At 36.1% G+C, this 15175-nt stretch overlaps 1 protein-coding gene across 3 annotated transcripts in view; it reads left to right on the forward strand.

Moving 5' to 3' along the window:
* SUZ12 (SUZ12 polycomb repressive complex 2 subunit) overlaps positions 1-13464 on the forward strand; it is a 32235-nt gene extending 18771 nt beyond the window's left edge. For all 3 annotated transcript variants that reach the window (XM_075719620.1, XM_075719621.1, XM_075719622.1), the window contains 9 exons: positions 802-904; positions 3632-3737; positions 4645-4822; positions 9618-9709; positions 10165-10308; positions 11100-11257; positions 11703-11901; positions 12437-12516; positions 12854-13464. In XM_075719620.1, the coding sequence (XP_075575735.1) occupies positions 802-904; positions 3632-3737; positions 4645-4822; positions 9618-9709; positions 10165-10308; positions 11100-11257; positions 11703-11901; positions 12437-12516; positions 12854-13199 (1406 nt within the window). In that variant the 3' untranslated portion in view covers positions 13200-13464. The remainder of the gene's footprint in view (positions 1-801; positions 905-3631; positions 3738-4644; positions 4823-9617; positions 9710-10164; positions 10309-11099; positions 11258-11702; positions 11902-12436; positions 12517-12853) is intronic.
* The last annotated feature ends 1711 nt before the right edge of the window (positions 13465-15175 follow it).

Below are 15175 nucleotides of genomic sequence, written 5' to 3' on the forward strand. Positions count from 1 at the left end.
TAACTTCAGTCTTTAAATATGCTTTTATAAGGTTTATCTTGTAGGCACGTATACAGTTGTCTTGATCTGCAGTGTGGGTCATACTCTGCGAAGGGCCAGTAATAGATGAGTGACTGAACTGGCTTTCATTTGTTCTCAGTCTTTTTCAGGATGGTGCTAAAATACAGGTGATAGCTAGAAACCATGCTTCTATTTCTGTGTAAATTTAACACCAATTTTTACTAACGTGTGATGGTGAAGGTGTAAGGCGAGACTGCTGGGGGGTGAATAATGTAAGAGAGCCCTGTGGTCACTGTGACTGTCATTAAATCTCCAGCAACACTGGTCACTACTGACTCAGCTGTAGGTGCCGTCATAGTCTCTCATCAAAACTAAATGACTAACCAATAAAGAAAACACCTAAATAACAGATTTTTAAAAGCTATTTTCTTAACTTTATCAAGACATGTTATGTTACATCACAAATGTTACAGCTTTGAAGGGTGCATGTAGAATGAAAAAATTCCTTTCTCACTGTTTTATAGCTACAAGAGGAGGGGGTCAAATCCCAAATTCTTTATGCTGACAGCATAATATGACTAAACTATAAATATAGTTGAACATATCTAAAATATGGTTACTCTTAAGCTAAGTGCTCTTCCCATTGCTGTTGAGCTGTTTATTAAATACTATGTCCTTTTCCATTGTATGACACATCTGACATAATGAACAGCCAGTTTTGTTTTACAGTTGCATAGAAGCTGTTCGATCTTTTGAGTTTGTGCTTATGGAATAATTGAATACCATATTTCTTATGTACAGATGTCAATGAGGAGCTTCCAGCTAGAAGAAAAAGAAACTCTTCAAATCGTGAAGATGGGGAAAAGACATTTGTAGCACAAATGACTGTATTTGATAAAAACAGGTAATATTATCCAAAATAAATATTGTTTCTGTTAATTGTTAGGAATTTGTTTAATATTAAACTTAAATATGTTCTTTATTTTCAGTGTTGGCTGTCTTTGGCTGCATTTTTAGTTGGTAGCTACAATAAGAGCTTAGGCTTGTCTTTTTTAAAAAAAAAAAGGAAAATGTCTACAGGTTTCATAATGCACATTTTATACTGAGACCTGTTCAGTGACAATTGTGAATGATTCCCTTCTATGAACTTGAGTATGGTCCTGTTAATATGCATTAGTTTGTCTGTTCCTTGTCAGTTTGAGAGATGTAATTTCTGTGGTTCTGTTAAAGATCAGTGACAGCGTAATTGAAAAGGAAATCAAGCAAACAAACAAAAAGTTTCTGAAATATGCTTACTGCTTACATTCTGTTTGGTGGCATAATTTTCTCCATGCCCAGGCTCTTGCTGATGCAGTCACCGAACTTACTCTGCTAGCACGTAAAGAAGACATCAGTTCTCCATTACTACAGTGAAATCAAACAAGTAGTTAAAATCATAATAGGCTTACTCTGTCATGTAGTTTAAGTGTGATGAAATATTTTAATATTTGTTATCTTGACACTACTTAATATATTTTAAAGAAAGTGGAGGGGGGTGAACTCACATGTAGCTATAGCTTAGAGCAATGCAGATAGTTCAGAAGGTAAGTAGCATACCATTTACTGGTAAGTGGAAATTGTAGTTGTTTGTGCTGCAGACAATGATAATACCAGCAACAGCCAAAATACAGTATATGAAAATAAGAGTTCTATCCATGGCAAATGTAGATCCCAGGTGGAGGTAGATACCTAGATAATTTCTTTATTAGCAAAATTATAACTTCAAGAAAATGCTGCTTAAAACATAGCTCCAAGTGATTCTGACAAAATGGTTGTTCATCCAAATACGGTTTTAGAAGTCTTATATTTTGAGTAGGCTTTTTTTAAGAAATATTATTATCTGATCTGTGTCTTCTTAGAAGTCTTGACAATATTTTGTTCTTTTCTGTTACTTAATTCCACTGGAAAACTTTCATATGCTAAACATGATATGAACCATTGGTTTTGTGGTGATGATACATAAGCTAGGACGTTTTCAGCCATACCGCTGTATAAGTGACACTGTCTGATTTGCAGCAGAACCAAATCATGCGTAAAAATTGGTATTTTTTTAACAATCTTTAAAATTTTACTTTATGTGGAAAGCCATTTTCAAAATACAAGCTATTAACTTGATTAATTATTTGTGAATTTTTGTAAAGTATAAGCTGTTAATTTATGTTAACCTCTTGAAGTTACAGTCTTCTGTTTGATGGAGAAATTGAAAAATAATTTTTTTACCCAGACTCCAGGCCTGGAAAAGGATTATACGTATCATGCAGATCTAGGAAAAATATTGTCTTAAGGCCATTATCTTCTCTATCTATATGCTTTGTTTTGTTTTGTTTTTTTACCTTTTGAAGCTCTTACTGTTCTAAATAGAGTAAATGATGGAGGAGTTGGTGGTTTGCAAGATGCTGTCAAGAAATAGAACAAAAGGTCTCTGATGGCTTACTTGGTGTGTTTATAACTTTATTCTGCTGGGATACTTCTGCTGTAATATAGTTTACATGTAAAAAAAAAAAAGGCTGTAGTTTACCTGTTTCAGTGTCTCACTGTAGAATACTGAAGCGTCTAGAAACAGAAACAGCATTTTTCTACAAGATGTAATTCCCAAGTTCAAACTGTGTAACAGTTTGCATACACTCACATGGAATTTATCTACTTAGCAACAACTCACTTATTTTGAATGATGCTTCTGTCGCTTATGACCTGTTGTCAGGAATTCAGTGCCATTGCTTCAGAAGGTAATGTCTCAAAAGAAAAAATACAAATCTTGCGAAAGTGAGCTTGTATTGTAAATTGATACTACTTGCTGATTTGTATTTGTATCTTTAAAACACATGTATCCATGAAACACTTTCCTGAGACTATGCCTTTGATACACTGCTTTTTCTTTTTTGCTTCTCCTGTGCTGTTCAGCAAATGGTAACAAAATAGAACTATTTAATTAGAAATCAGAATTTCTCAAGCCTTACTGAACAGACTACTACATAGGAGGAAGCAGGGCGAGACAGGGAAGAAAGTGAAAATGTAGCATGTTGGTTAACATGCTTGAATTACCCATTCTAGTCTAGGTAAAGCTTTTTTTTTTTTTTTTTTTCTTTCTTTTTGGTTCACTTTTTGAGAATGCCATACTTTGTATTTACTATGTTGAAGTCCTCTTAAGGTTACATCTGACATGGCTCTGATACAAAGATAGGATTCTTTAGTTTTGGAGGCCTGAGTAGAGATAATACTGGTTTGCTAGAACAGAATAGTTATTAAAGCAGGAATAAATAAGAGATGATTTGGACAGGGTGTCATTCAGTTTGTTTTTTGTTTCTTCACGGAAAAATTTCCATCATAGTATTAATTTTGTATTAACAATAGCTTTCCTACATCTCTTGGAATTGCTTGGATGGAGGCTTTTGCATTAACATTTGGCATTAGGCAGCTTTTTCATTATGTGTGGTGTTTACCCAAGATTCACACTTAGTTGCCAAATAAATTTTCCTGAATATCTGCCTTTACTTTCACGGAAACTTAGTTACTGTGAAATACATTCTACATTTTAATAGGCAAACAATAAAAATGAGCTGCTTTACTCATAATACGTACTTTGTCTTGACAGGCGCTTGCAGCTTCTGGATGGGGAATACGAAGTGGCCATGCAGGAAATGGAAGAGTGTCCCATTAGCAAGAAAAGAGCAACATGGGAAACAATACTTGATGGGAAGGTATGGATTGGTTTAGTGGCTGAAAGACCTGTCTTCACTTAAAATGGTCTGGATTAAGGTGGAATATAATTCGAAGTGCAGTCAGTGGCTGTTCCTCTGAAAATGCATGAAATTGAACAGGAAATAGTACTTCTCTTTCAGGATGTATGGACAGAAGTTTTAATTTAGCTCTTGCTTTAGGAAAGCTTTGGCTACACTAGATCATTAATGCAAGCAGATGTTAACTACTGTAAGTATGGCAGCTACCTCTTTCAATGATTTCTGAATTTCTGTCTTCAGGCAAATTCAATGTTTGTTATTGTAATAAAGTCAAGTTGGGAAAATCAAAGGAACAAACTGCAGAAGCGGAATATTTTGGGGAAAGAAAGAGGAACCCAGAGCTTTCATAGGTGTAATCTTGCACACATACCTTAAGAGAATGCTGATGAAATTTAGTGATGGAAGGAAGAGGGTGGTGTCAGTGTAGGAGAAATTGTTGTGCAGAGAAAAATTGTTGATGTTTTTTAAAGCTTGTGTATCGTGTATTAATATACAGTACTGGACTGCAGAATTAGGAGTAGGTGTGAGTAGAAAGAGAAGTACATTGGCAGCAGGCTGGTGGGTAAGTGCTGTTTTCTTTCTAGGCAGGGCCCATGCTGTTTACTGTTTAGTGTTTCACAAAGGCCAGTATGTGTGCCACAGTACGCGCATGAAGCGGTTGCTCAGTGATGTGCAGGAAACTGCACAGTCATCTTTTTCAGCTTTTTTAAAGTATATCTAAATGTGTCTGCCTGTGTCAAAAGCACAAGGACTTCAACTGATTAAAAAATTACATCTGTCCCCATTCTGTGAACATTTTCTCATGATTGTTTTTGTCCATGCAAAGACACTAATTCTGCTGTTTTATTTTGATTTCCCCCCCGCCCAGAGATTGCCTCCATTTGAAACATTTTCTCAGGGACCTACACTTCAGTTTACTCTTCGTTGGACAGGAGACACAAATGATAAGTCTACAGCTCCTATAGCTAAGCCTCTTGCAACACGAAATTCTGAAAGCCTCCCTCAAGAAAACAAGCCTAATTCTGTTAAACCTACTCAGACCATAGGTAAGCAAACTTTGGTTTTGCTGCTGAATAATCATCTGCTTAGCACTTCTGTACTTCAGGGTTCCTGACTCACTGGTACAGCTGCTTCAGATAATCTTAAATGTGAAGAGGCAAAAATGAATGGGGCTTTGTTGTATCCTATATTTTGTACATTTTTTTTAAGGTAAGTTTAAAAGCTAAAAATAGTGGGGTCTTTGAAGTCATTACAATATTGCAGTGATTTATATACAGTGCTCATAAATCCTGATGTGAAATGAATTGGGGGGGAAATCTGTGAATAGGACTTCTAGGGTTGTCTGGTTTGCTCTACTCATTTTAGTGACTGTTCAATAAGTATTTGGATTTATAGTATTAACAGGTTCCTTTTTTTATACTTCATAGTGAAAATAGTTTTAAAATTTGTCTATCAGGTGATATATTTAGCTCTTGGAAAACATAGCTGCTGCTGTGAAATGTGACAGAAACAGTCTAAAGTATTGTACATTACATTGCACGTTTGTGGTGTAAAGGTAACTCAGGTTCTTTCAGAATACTTATGAACTGGCACTAATCTCCTTGATACACGGTTTGATGTCTAGACATGGTCCCATGATGGAAGGGCAGTATATATGCTTTACTATTTAGCTGTGTTTTCTGCATATTGACACAAGTTAACAAAGATTTCTCTTTGGGCCTAAAGGTTTTTCTGCTTTTATTCATTTTGGGCAGTCTGAGGTTGTCTAGATAGAATGTGGACTTAGAGTTAGTACTGTCAAAAAAAACATTCTGTGTAGGTAAGAGAAAAACATAGCAGGTCTGCAAACCATTCAGTGTGAGGTAAGTATGTATCTGTTATATGTAAATTAATCTGTATGTATTATTGAACTAGTTTCTCCCTAGTCATTAATTAATGTTTAGAGCACTGTAATTTAAAACTAAATGCTTTTTAAGTTCAGAGTTTTTCAATGATCTGAAATGTAACTGGTTTTGTTTCCTTCTGCAAGTTAGTTCCTGTGCATTCTTTCCAGAGGAGTTTACATATTGTCAGACTTCATAACCAGCTTTTGAACTGTTTTGTCATAACTTTAAATATATATCACATTAAAAGCAGTAGTAGATAGACTATTTAAAATTGGGTTGCTTAACCTTGCTTCATGGAAACCTTTTTAAGTAGCATACAATTATTTTGGTTTTAGTTCTTTGCTTGGTTTGTATTTAATGTAGTGGTGGCGCTTCTGTGAAGGCGACAGTGTCATTGAAAATTTAATGTAATTACCATTGTAATCTGATCCACTACTTTGGAGATAACGTAATGTCAAAAACATTAATGCAGTCTGTTAATACTCACTGCAAATCTAAAATTACAGTTTTTGTTACCTTAATATATCCTATTATATATTTAAACACATTAGTTCAAAAGCTATTGAAATGCCTAGAAACTGCTCATTCTGCTGTTGCTGTTGCTAAAAAGCTTGTCTTGTGAAGCTGCTGAATATAAAATTATATTTATCCTGAATTTACATAGGTGATTTTAAGCACTATTTTAGAAATACTTTGTAAGATGTCCTTTGATATTTCTGTAGGTATATGTTTAAAAAAAAGGTGTGTGTTCCAGATCAGTTTCTTTATGGAGAGTCTTCTGGGAATATTTCCCTTTACATAAGGTTCGCTAATCAGTATCAGTGCTGGGACTTGTCTTGAAAATTTCAATGGACTTAGAAGGTTTGACCCTTCATAATTTTCAACGAGTGTGATAGCACACTTTTTTTTTTTTTAGTTCATGCATGATGTAAAAACATTAACAGACACATACTTGCGGTGAGATGTTTTGCAGAAGATTGTAGTATTAAAATATGCATTTGGATATTAAAAACAACCCCATGATTTTTTTCTCCTTTAAGAGTTGTTTAGATCTTCTTGCAAAACACTGGGATAGCTGCTGGGGTGAGGGTAACATTGTATACTGCGGTCCAGTTAACCGAAAACTTCACAAAGGCATGTAGCTGTACAGCAGGTAGCATGCTACTTGATTATAATTATCTCAAGAAATTAAGCTTAGTGTAGTTTTTATATTTTTTAAGTACAAATTAGTGATTAAAGTCATTCAGTTGCTTAATTGCAATTTTGTTAATACGTTTCTAAAAACATGTTTCTTGCTGTCTCAGAGCTTAGCTCAAAAAAGCTAGTACTAAAATACTTTTTGACACTAGATAGAAAAGGCACCTTTGAATGATGATTGTGTCCTTTTTTCTTTTTTCCTTTTTTTCTTTTTTTCTTTTTTTTTTTCTTTTCTTTTTTTTTTTTTCTTTTTTAAATAGCAGTTTCCTGTCCCAGGGTCATATTTAATCTGAAACTCCCCTTTGATTCCTAAGTGGCAGTGGGGGCTGGCCTAGATACTATCTTTCGTCTCGCTCACAGTTCTTTGTAACTTTGGCTTAGAATATTGTGTTGGCAGGTAAGGCCCAAGGACAGCTGGGAAAACTTACATTGTACAGAAGGCAACAGGCTGCTCCTGTTTAAACACTTACAAACATACCTAGACACTCAGCTGGCAGCCAATTCACTTCAGAGTAATCAGTGTTTTCAAGCTTGTAACGAAATGGGGACTGTATGAGTAAGGAAACTTCTAGATCTCTATTATAGAAGTAATTATCTGGAGTGCAGCGGTTCTGTCTCCAGGCTTAATCTCTGGGGTATGTAGCCAGGCACTGTTTGTAAAGGGTTGCCTTGCTTGGAGTTCTGGCGTTCATCTATGGTAGTGTGTCGGAGAATTTGTGCAAAATGGTATTTCAGTTTGGTTTTGTGTTGGATATAAGGCTGTGAGGTTTTGGAGCTGTAGTAGTGATAGCAAGGGAATGATTATTATGAAAAAAATACTGCTTTTCCAGACATGCTTTTTGTGCAGTTGTATTGCAGTGTATGTTGGGAAACTTGATGGGTCAACGATAGCTCGTCTCTGGTGAGACTTTCGAAGAGTAGCAATTCTGTTCACTGCTTTTAGAGCTTTAGTATGTAGTAATACAAAAGTTCGAGCAAGAAGAATTTCACCCCTACCTGTGCAGAAGCCACTGTCTAGAATGATCCCCAACATCCTCAGCCAACCTACAGACATCCTTGTCTTTGGAAAGAGTACAAGAATATTTAAATAAGACTGATTCCTGTCTTTTGAAATGAATTTTTTACCTGAGCTAGGGATTGCAGACACTTGGGTTTCTTAAATTAGGATGAATGGCTGACACTTAACGCACACCAACATGAAGTAATTTCCAATAGAAGAAAGGCAACAGAAGCGGGAATGTACTTGAACATATACTGTAAAAGTTGTTCGGTTTTCTCTCTACTTCCTCATACCACGCCTCCCTGTATTTCAGAGTTTCTTGGAGACCTATATTGTAATTTGTTAGGCAGGTTTTATGCTCAGACTTGCAAAAGAAATGACGGTATGTTGACTAAGTCTAGAAGGTGTGTACTAGTTTACTACATAATAAATACAGAGGCAGTAGAGATGTGGCAAGGCTGCGTTGCTAATGTACTGATAGGACCCATTTTTTCTTGCATCAGAGAAGCTAAGTATTCCAGGAAATTGATAAAGTTACAGCAAGAGCCACCTTCCAAAATAGTACAGCAGACTCTTAATACCCGAACATATCGTAGCGCAGCGTGCAGCATTGTAGGGTATTTGTGATGGTCGTGCGTTTTCAGTCTCTGAATGCCGAGAAAGGAGGAGAGTGAAAACAGTAGGAAACTTCTATCAGTTAGAGGTCCTGATAGTAAAAGGAAAAGATCCAGTGCATCTTTGCCAAGGGTATATGAATGTGGTGTTGTCGTTTTACTTTGGCATGTTTCCTAAGGCAGACTAGTGGAATAAAGACATCAAAGACTTTCTAAATGTGGTGGCTTAAGCTTTGCTGTAATTACAAAGTGCTCAAAGTAACTGAGCCATGGAATTCTAATTTCTCTGATGTGGTGCAGGCTGAAGTGTCAGGTCTCCTCTCTTTTTCATATAGAAAGAGGATGAAATTTCCCTTGTTCTCCAAAATATTAAATATGAAGTAAGTGCATCTTCTAAAAGATCTCCTTATGTCAGTAGAGCTGGGACTTGTTTTGCCACCTTTTTCACCATTCAGAAGCAAGTAGGTGTCATTATTTGGTTTCTCCTGAGGGTAGATTTATAAACCTGCTTAGATATGTGGGGTTTCTTGTTAATTGTATGGAATCAAATAATCTTACTGAGGTAAAAATGTATAGAAGAGGCTCAGAGGCAACTGAGCAGTGCCATTACACACACAAACAGTAAGTGTTTGAGGGATAAGAGTTAAGGGTTAAAGTTTCAGTTAAATGTTTTGTGTGTTACTTGCATTTTATACTGTTTTGTCTGTTGTGTGACTTGAGAAACTTCCGAAATTGAATTTGAGCAATGTATTTCCAATGCAGCCACCTGAGAGCCTGTTTCTTTTTTATTTCCCATCCACACCTGCTTTTAGCTATACCTAAATAATTCTTTGTTTGCTTAAATGGAGTAAGAAGAATGCTGCTTTTTACCTGACAGTTTTTAAGTTCTCTGAAGGGTTCTTCAAAACTGGAGATAAATCTGGTGTTTAAAAGTGGTGGGTTTGCCTGTAGATTTGTGAAGGAAGCTGAGCATCAAGAGTTCCTTGTTGCTGGTATGAGCTACTTACATCAAAGTACACTAGAGTAGCCCCTTTCCTTCAGCAGCCCCATGCCATTCTCAGACCTTCCATACTTGGGTAAGAAACAATTGTCTTTTTTTTCCTCTTCACCAAATAAATGTATGTCTATATGTGGTTTTTTTCAGCTGTGAAAGAATCCTTGCCGGCAGACCTTCAGACAAGGAAAGAGAGAGATGTATTAAATGAACCTCGACAAAAGTTGCGAATATTTTATCAGGTATTGAAAATAAGCATTAGAGGGGAAAAATAGATCGTAAATATTGCATGGAATTAAAATGTTCACTCCTCTTCCAAGCTGGGTGGAAATTTCCATTTTCCATTTGCCTTTGTAGTGGATGCCTTAAGGGGTCTCAGGTTCACATATTACGAGCCATTCCACATATTTCTTCTTACAGGAAGTATTTTAGAAAACTAATCTTCCTGCGGGCATGTCTGACGTTCCAAAATACAAAGGACATCTCTTGTTAGACATCTGGAGGGGGACAGGTGGTCTCCCTATGGGGAGAAAATCTTGAAATACCAGTGTTTCAGTACACTGAGCTGATGTAGTGTTCCCAAGAACTTACTGTAGAGGTTTCGTGAAATGATGTCCAGCTTTGTTCTGGGGGTTGGGCGGTTAATGAATGCATTTGCATTTGGTGCTAATACTACCTGTTCCTTTGTTTGCATCAGTTCCTTTATAACAACAACACCAGACAGCAGACTGAAGCCCGAGATGACTTGCATTGCCCATGGTGCACACTGAACTGTCGGAAACTGTATAGTCTACTCAAACATCTTAAACTTTGCCACAGCAGATTTATCTTTAATTATGTTGTAAGTAGTCTTTTTGTCGTTTAGCACTACAAAACACTGTACAGTCTGTCACAGATATTACGCATGCAGTGATTCTGTTGCTAGCCTGTTAAGTTGTAGGACTGTATCTACCGGTTAAATGCAGCTTCCTTTGAATGTTATGTGAGTGCTTGCATGTTACACAGGGAAAAAAAAAATTGTGGGTTGGTGCTGGGGTTTTGGGGGTTTGTTTTTTTTTTTTTTTAGCTGCTGCTTTTGCATTAATGTATTCTTTTTATGTGATGTAGAAAGCAATGTAATCTACATTTGGTTGGAAGTCTCTTGAAGCTTTAGGAAAGCGGTAAACGTTTAAAAACAGCATTATATTTACTTTTGTTGATAAGGAACTGTTCCTACCAATCTGACCTTAAAGAGAAATTCTGTGCTATTTATTTGAAGATACTGTAGTTTCCTATACCAACTACGCTGCTCAGATTATTATTCCGAAACTTCACTTCTTAGGTGGTTAGAAGTGTTCTAATTTCTAGGGTGCTTGTTAGCTTGTTTTGCTGATATTTCCCTTAATTTTGCAATTAGTTCTATTCTGAGTGGTTTTATATAAAACAGTAAAATGGTACAGAGCAAGGAAGCTTTAGTATAATTTGTTTCTAGAGGTTAAAGATTATTTGGGTGTTGTAAAAGGAAACTAGAGCTATGGCAGGTTATTGATAGGGTGATACTTAAGGTATTCAGAATTGAAAAGGTTACTTGTTTAAACCTCCTGATGTATTGTCATTACTCTTGGTAAGTATATTTGCAATTATCTATTTCAGTATCATCCAAAAGGTGCTAGGATAGACGTATCTATCAATGAGTGCTATGATGGCTCCTATGCAGGAAATCCCCAGGATATCCATCGTCAGCCTGGATTTGCCTTCAGTCGCAATGGACCGGTCAAAAGAACTCCTATTACACATATACTTGTTTGCAGGTAGGGAGATGGAAAACAAGGTCTGTCTGTATTTGTGTAGTATAAACAGGGATTTGTAAATCTGTAGGTGCACGCTGACAGTGAAATTTAACCCTGGTTTTAGAGTACAGCGGTTTATGACTAAATGAAAGGTTATTGAAGGATGATAACTTCACCTGTGATTTTTCTACGTCTTTTGTTGAGGTATCTGTTCATACTGATGTAACTCTTTTTAACTGCCTTAGCCTAAAACTTTTCTTCCCCCAAAGGTGGAGTGTGGTTTGGAATGGGTGTTGCATTTTTAATGGGTTTTATTTCCCTGCTGGTGATTCTCCCCACCCACCCCCAACGTTTTTGCAAGCTAGAGCTTAAAAGAATAATTTGGTTTAATCAATTACAGTTCTTAGTATTTGCATATTTGATATGATAGTTGAAAGCAGTTACTTTTTTTTTTCCCTTCTGTTAGGCCAAAGCGCACGAAAGCAAGTATGTCAGAATTTCTTGAATCTGAAGATGGAGAAGTAGAACAGCAGCGAACATACAGCAGCGGGCACAATCGGCTATATTTCCACAGTGACACATGTTTACCTCTGCGTCCACAAGAAATGGAAGTAGACAGTGAGGATGAAAAGGACCCTGAATGGCTACGGGAGAAAACCATTACTGTAATTATTCCATTTATATAAAATTACTTTAAATGGATTGTGTTTTTTAAAAGATGGTCTGCACTTGTTGTAGGGAACAAAGAGGACATTGTGAAAATGATGCATTTACTTCAAGAGTAGGTAAAAGATTTTGTGATGCTGAGACACTAATGATAGAAATTCGTGGAATCAAAGTTTGTATTTTCAAGTAGGTCTTTAGCTGCAAAGCTAGCTCAGTCCACACGGGCCCTAACAAGTTTTCATTTTTTGTGGCTGGTTTTCTCCTTCAAAGAGGAGATGCTGGTATCACAGGAGTACACAGTGGTGTGTGTATATATTACGGAAGTAATTTATCGTCACAGGTCTCCATGTGATATGACTTTTTTCTGACCTTTTTGACTGCAGTGCATGAATTTTCAGCAGTAGTTATTTCTGTGATGTATGGGTGGCCTAAGTTGAATTCTAGGTGTGCTTTCACTACTTGTCAACAGACATGCAGTTCTGATGTGTGTGTTTGTTTCTTTTCTTGTCCTTTCTCCCAATCCTTTATCTCCAGCAAATTGAAGAATTTTCTGATGTTAACGAAGGAGAGAAAGAAGTGATGAAATTATGGAATCTTCATGTTATGAAGCACGGGTATGTGACTATAAACTTATGTTTGATACAAATAAATTACGGTATAGATTTGACCATTTTGCATTGCAATTCACTAAGCACTTAAAATTCAGTTAGCTCAGTTGCTTAGGAAAGGATCATTAAAGGATGATGTGGTAACAAGCTTTTGACTGTTTAAGTTTTTAAAAAATGTTCTTGTGATTAGTAGCCCTAACGCCTTGAAAAGGAAAAAACATTGCAGATGTTGAGCCTATGTAATAGACGGTCTGTCTGGTTACATTGATAAACCATGTTGTAGGGTATCTTTTTGCTTTTGACAGTGTTCTACTTGCATAATGATGGCTTTCTAATTTGACAGGTTTATTGCTGACAATCAAATGAATCATGCCTGTATGCTGTTTGTTGAAAATTACGGACAAAAAATAATTAAGAAGAACTTGTGTCGAAACTTTATGCTACATCTGGTCAGCATGCATGACTTTAACCTCATCAGCATAATGTCAATAGACAAAGCTGTTGCCAGGCTCCGAGAGATGCAGCAGAAGTTAGAGAAAGGAGAATCAGCCTCCCCAACGGATGAGGAATCTTCTGAGGAACAAAGTGGGACAACAAATGGATACAGTGAAAATAATATGAGAGAGAGAATTTCAGAAATGGATAGCGTCTCAGGTGTCACAAAACAGAGCAAGAAACAAAAGCTCTGAAGTCAAAAGTCAAATGCCATTCAACGGACAAGCATTGAAGTGACATTCTAGGGCGCATGAGCTCGATAAAGAATTACACACAAAAATACAGAGATTCCAAACAGGCACTGCTGGATGGAAATAAATGATTTCAACAAGGATATTGTTTTAACAGGGTTTCTATTCAGTTAATTATGCAAGTACTACATGTATATCGGTTTTGGTGATGTAATGACAATATTCTAAGAGTTTGAGCATGAAGAGCAATATGAAAATCTTTTTGTAATTTTAGTAATTAGTGTCTTAAGAACTTTATGGAATTTACATAATTTAAGTATATGTAAAACCGTTTTATATTAAGATTTTTGCATCTGTATCTGGCTGTTTTTCCTACCATGAACTTGTGAAACATTGGGGAAAGGGGATTGGGATACAGTTTCTGCTTTTCTTATTTAGAAATTCTCCAGTTAGCTTTTTGTGAAAATAACGTCTCACTATTTAAAGTTTAACCTTGATCCTTGTATTTGAAATCATTTATCAATTGATCATAAATTACAAATTAATTTTTTTTACACGAGAATTATCAAAGTTGGCGAACTTAGCACTTCCTTTGTCTTGTGCCTGTTTGGAAAGATCTTGGCTTTTCATGTTACAGACACAGTCAAGTACCACCTTGGCTTTTTGAGGTTACCAGCAGTTTGGTTTTCGTGGATAATTCTGATGTATTGATCACCCAGTGTACCATTTTAAACTTGAACATTAGCTCCTTTGTATTTTTATTACACATTTACACAGCTACACAAACTATTTGATGTAAACCCTTTTTACTGGGGTTCCGCATCATAGTGTGCCATGCTAAAGCCGAGAGTCTATAGTCAGTATGTAGGCATGACGTCGATTAACTTCTTTTGAAGTTTATGCCTGCTGTTTTGCCTGAGTACAGACTGCAAGTCCAGGCCATAGGTTTAGCTTTGGCTTTCGAGATGCCACTCTTGAGGGAAAAATGCACTGTAAAATTGGACCAGAAAATGTGTTGCACTTCTTATGCAAGTATTCTGTGATGTATTGTATTCAATACAGATACTAAGATGCTGACTAAACTATATTTGAGCAGTTTTGCACTGCTGTTAACACATTTTATGCATACGTTTACAGATTTTTTCCAATGGAAAGTGGTTTCACTACTGGTACAGTATCAGCACCGAAGGGTTTATTCCAGCAAGCACTGTGGTTGAGTGACATCACCTCAATTTTTTATTATCCTTAAAATATTGCATTTTTCATATTCTTTATTTATAAAGGAACAATGCTGCTGTAAATACAGGTATTTTTAATTTTTTATTTCATTCCATCACCATGAGATGCAGTTCCCTATTTGTTTAAGGGGTATATAAGCTTTCTAATGGTGTCTTCAGAAATTTATAAAATGTAAATACTGATTTTGATGGTCCTTAAGATGTGTTTAACTGTGAGACTATTTAACTAATGGTGTGGATGTGATTTGTCATCCAGTATTAAGTTCTTAGTCACTGATTTTGTGTACAAAATAGGAAAGAGGGAAACTGCAGCTTTCATTACAAACTTCTTGAATTTGCCAGCTCTCTGAGTTTTAGCAAACTCTAATTATGCCTCTGGATAGTACATCAAGCATTTCTCTCTGGCTTTAATTTGCTAAAGCTGTGCACATATGTAAAAAAATAGATTATTTTAGGGGAGATGTAGTTCTAGAATTATTGCTTATGTCATTTCTTAAGCAGTTATGCTCTTAATGCTTAAAAGAAGGCTAGCATTGTTTGCACAAAAAGTTGGTGATCCCCCCAAAAATAGTAATGAAATTACTTCTGTCCAGTAAACTTTGTATGTCATGTCAATTTATAATAAAAGCTGAAAAAATCCCTTTGTTTTCTATTTATAAAGATGCCTTTTCTATATGTACCTTTGATAGATTTTGAAGATATCATGTAAGCTGGTTAAAAAGAATTTGAATGGTACAGGAG

Source organism: Pelecanus crispus, chromosome 12 (assembly GCF_030463565.1).
Source record: "Pelecanus crispus isolate bPelCri1 chromosome 12, bPelCri1.pri, whole genome shotgun sequence".
NCBI lineage: Eukaryota > Metazoa > Chordata > Aves > Pelecaniformes > Pelecanidae > Pelecanus > Pelecanus crispus.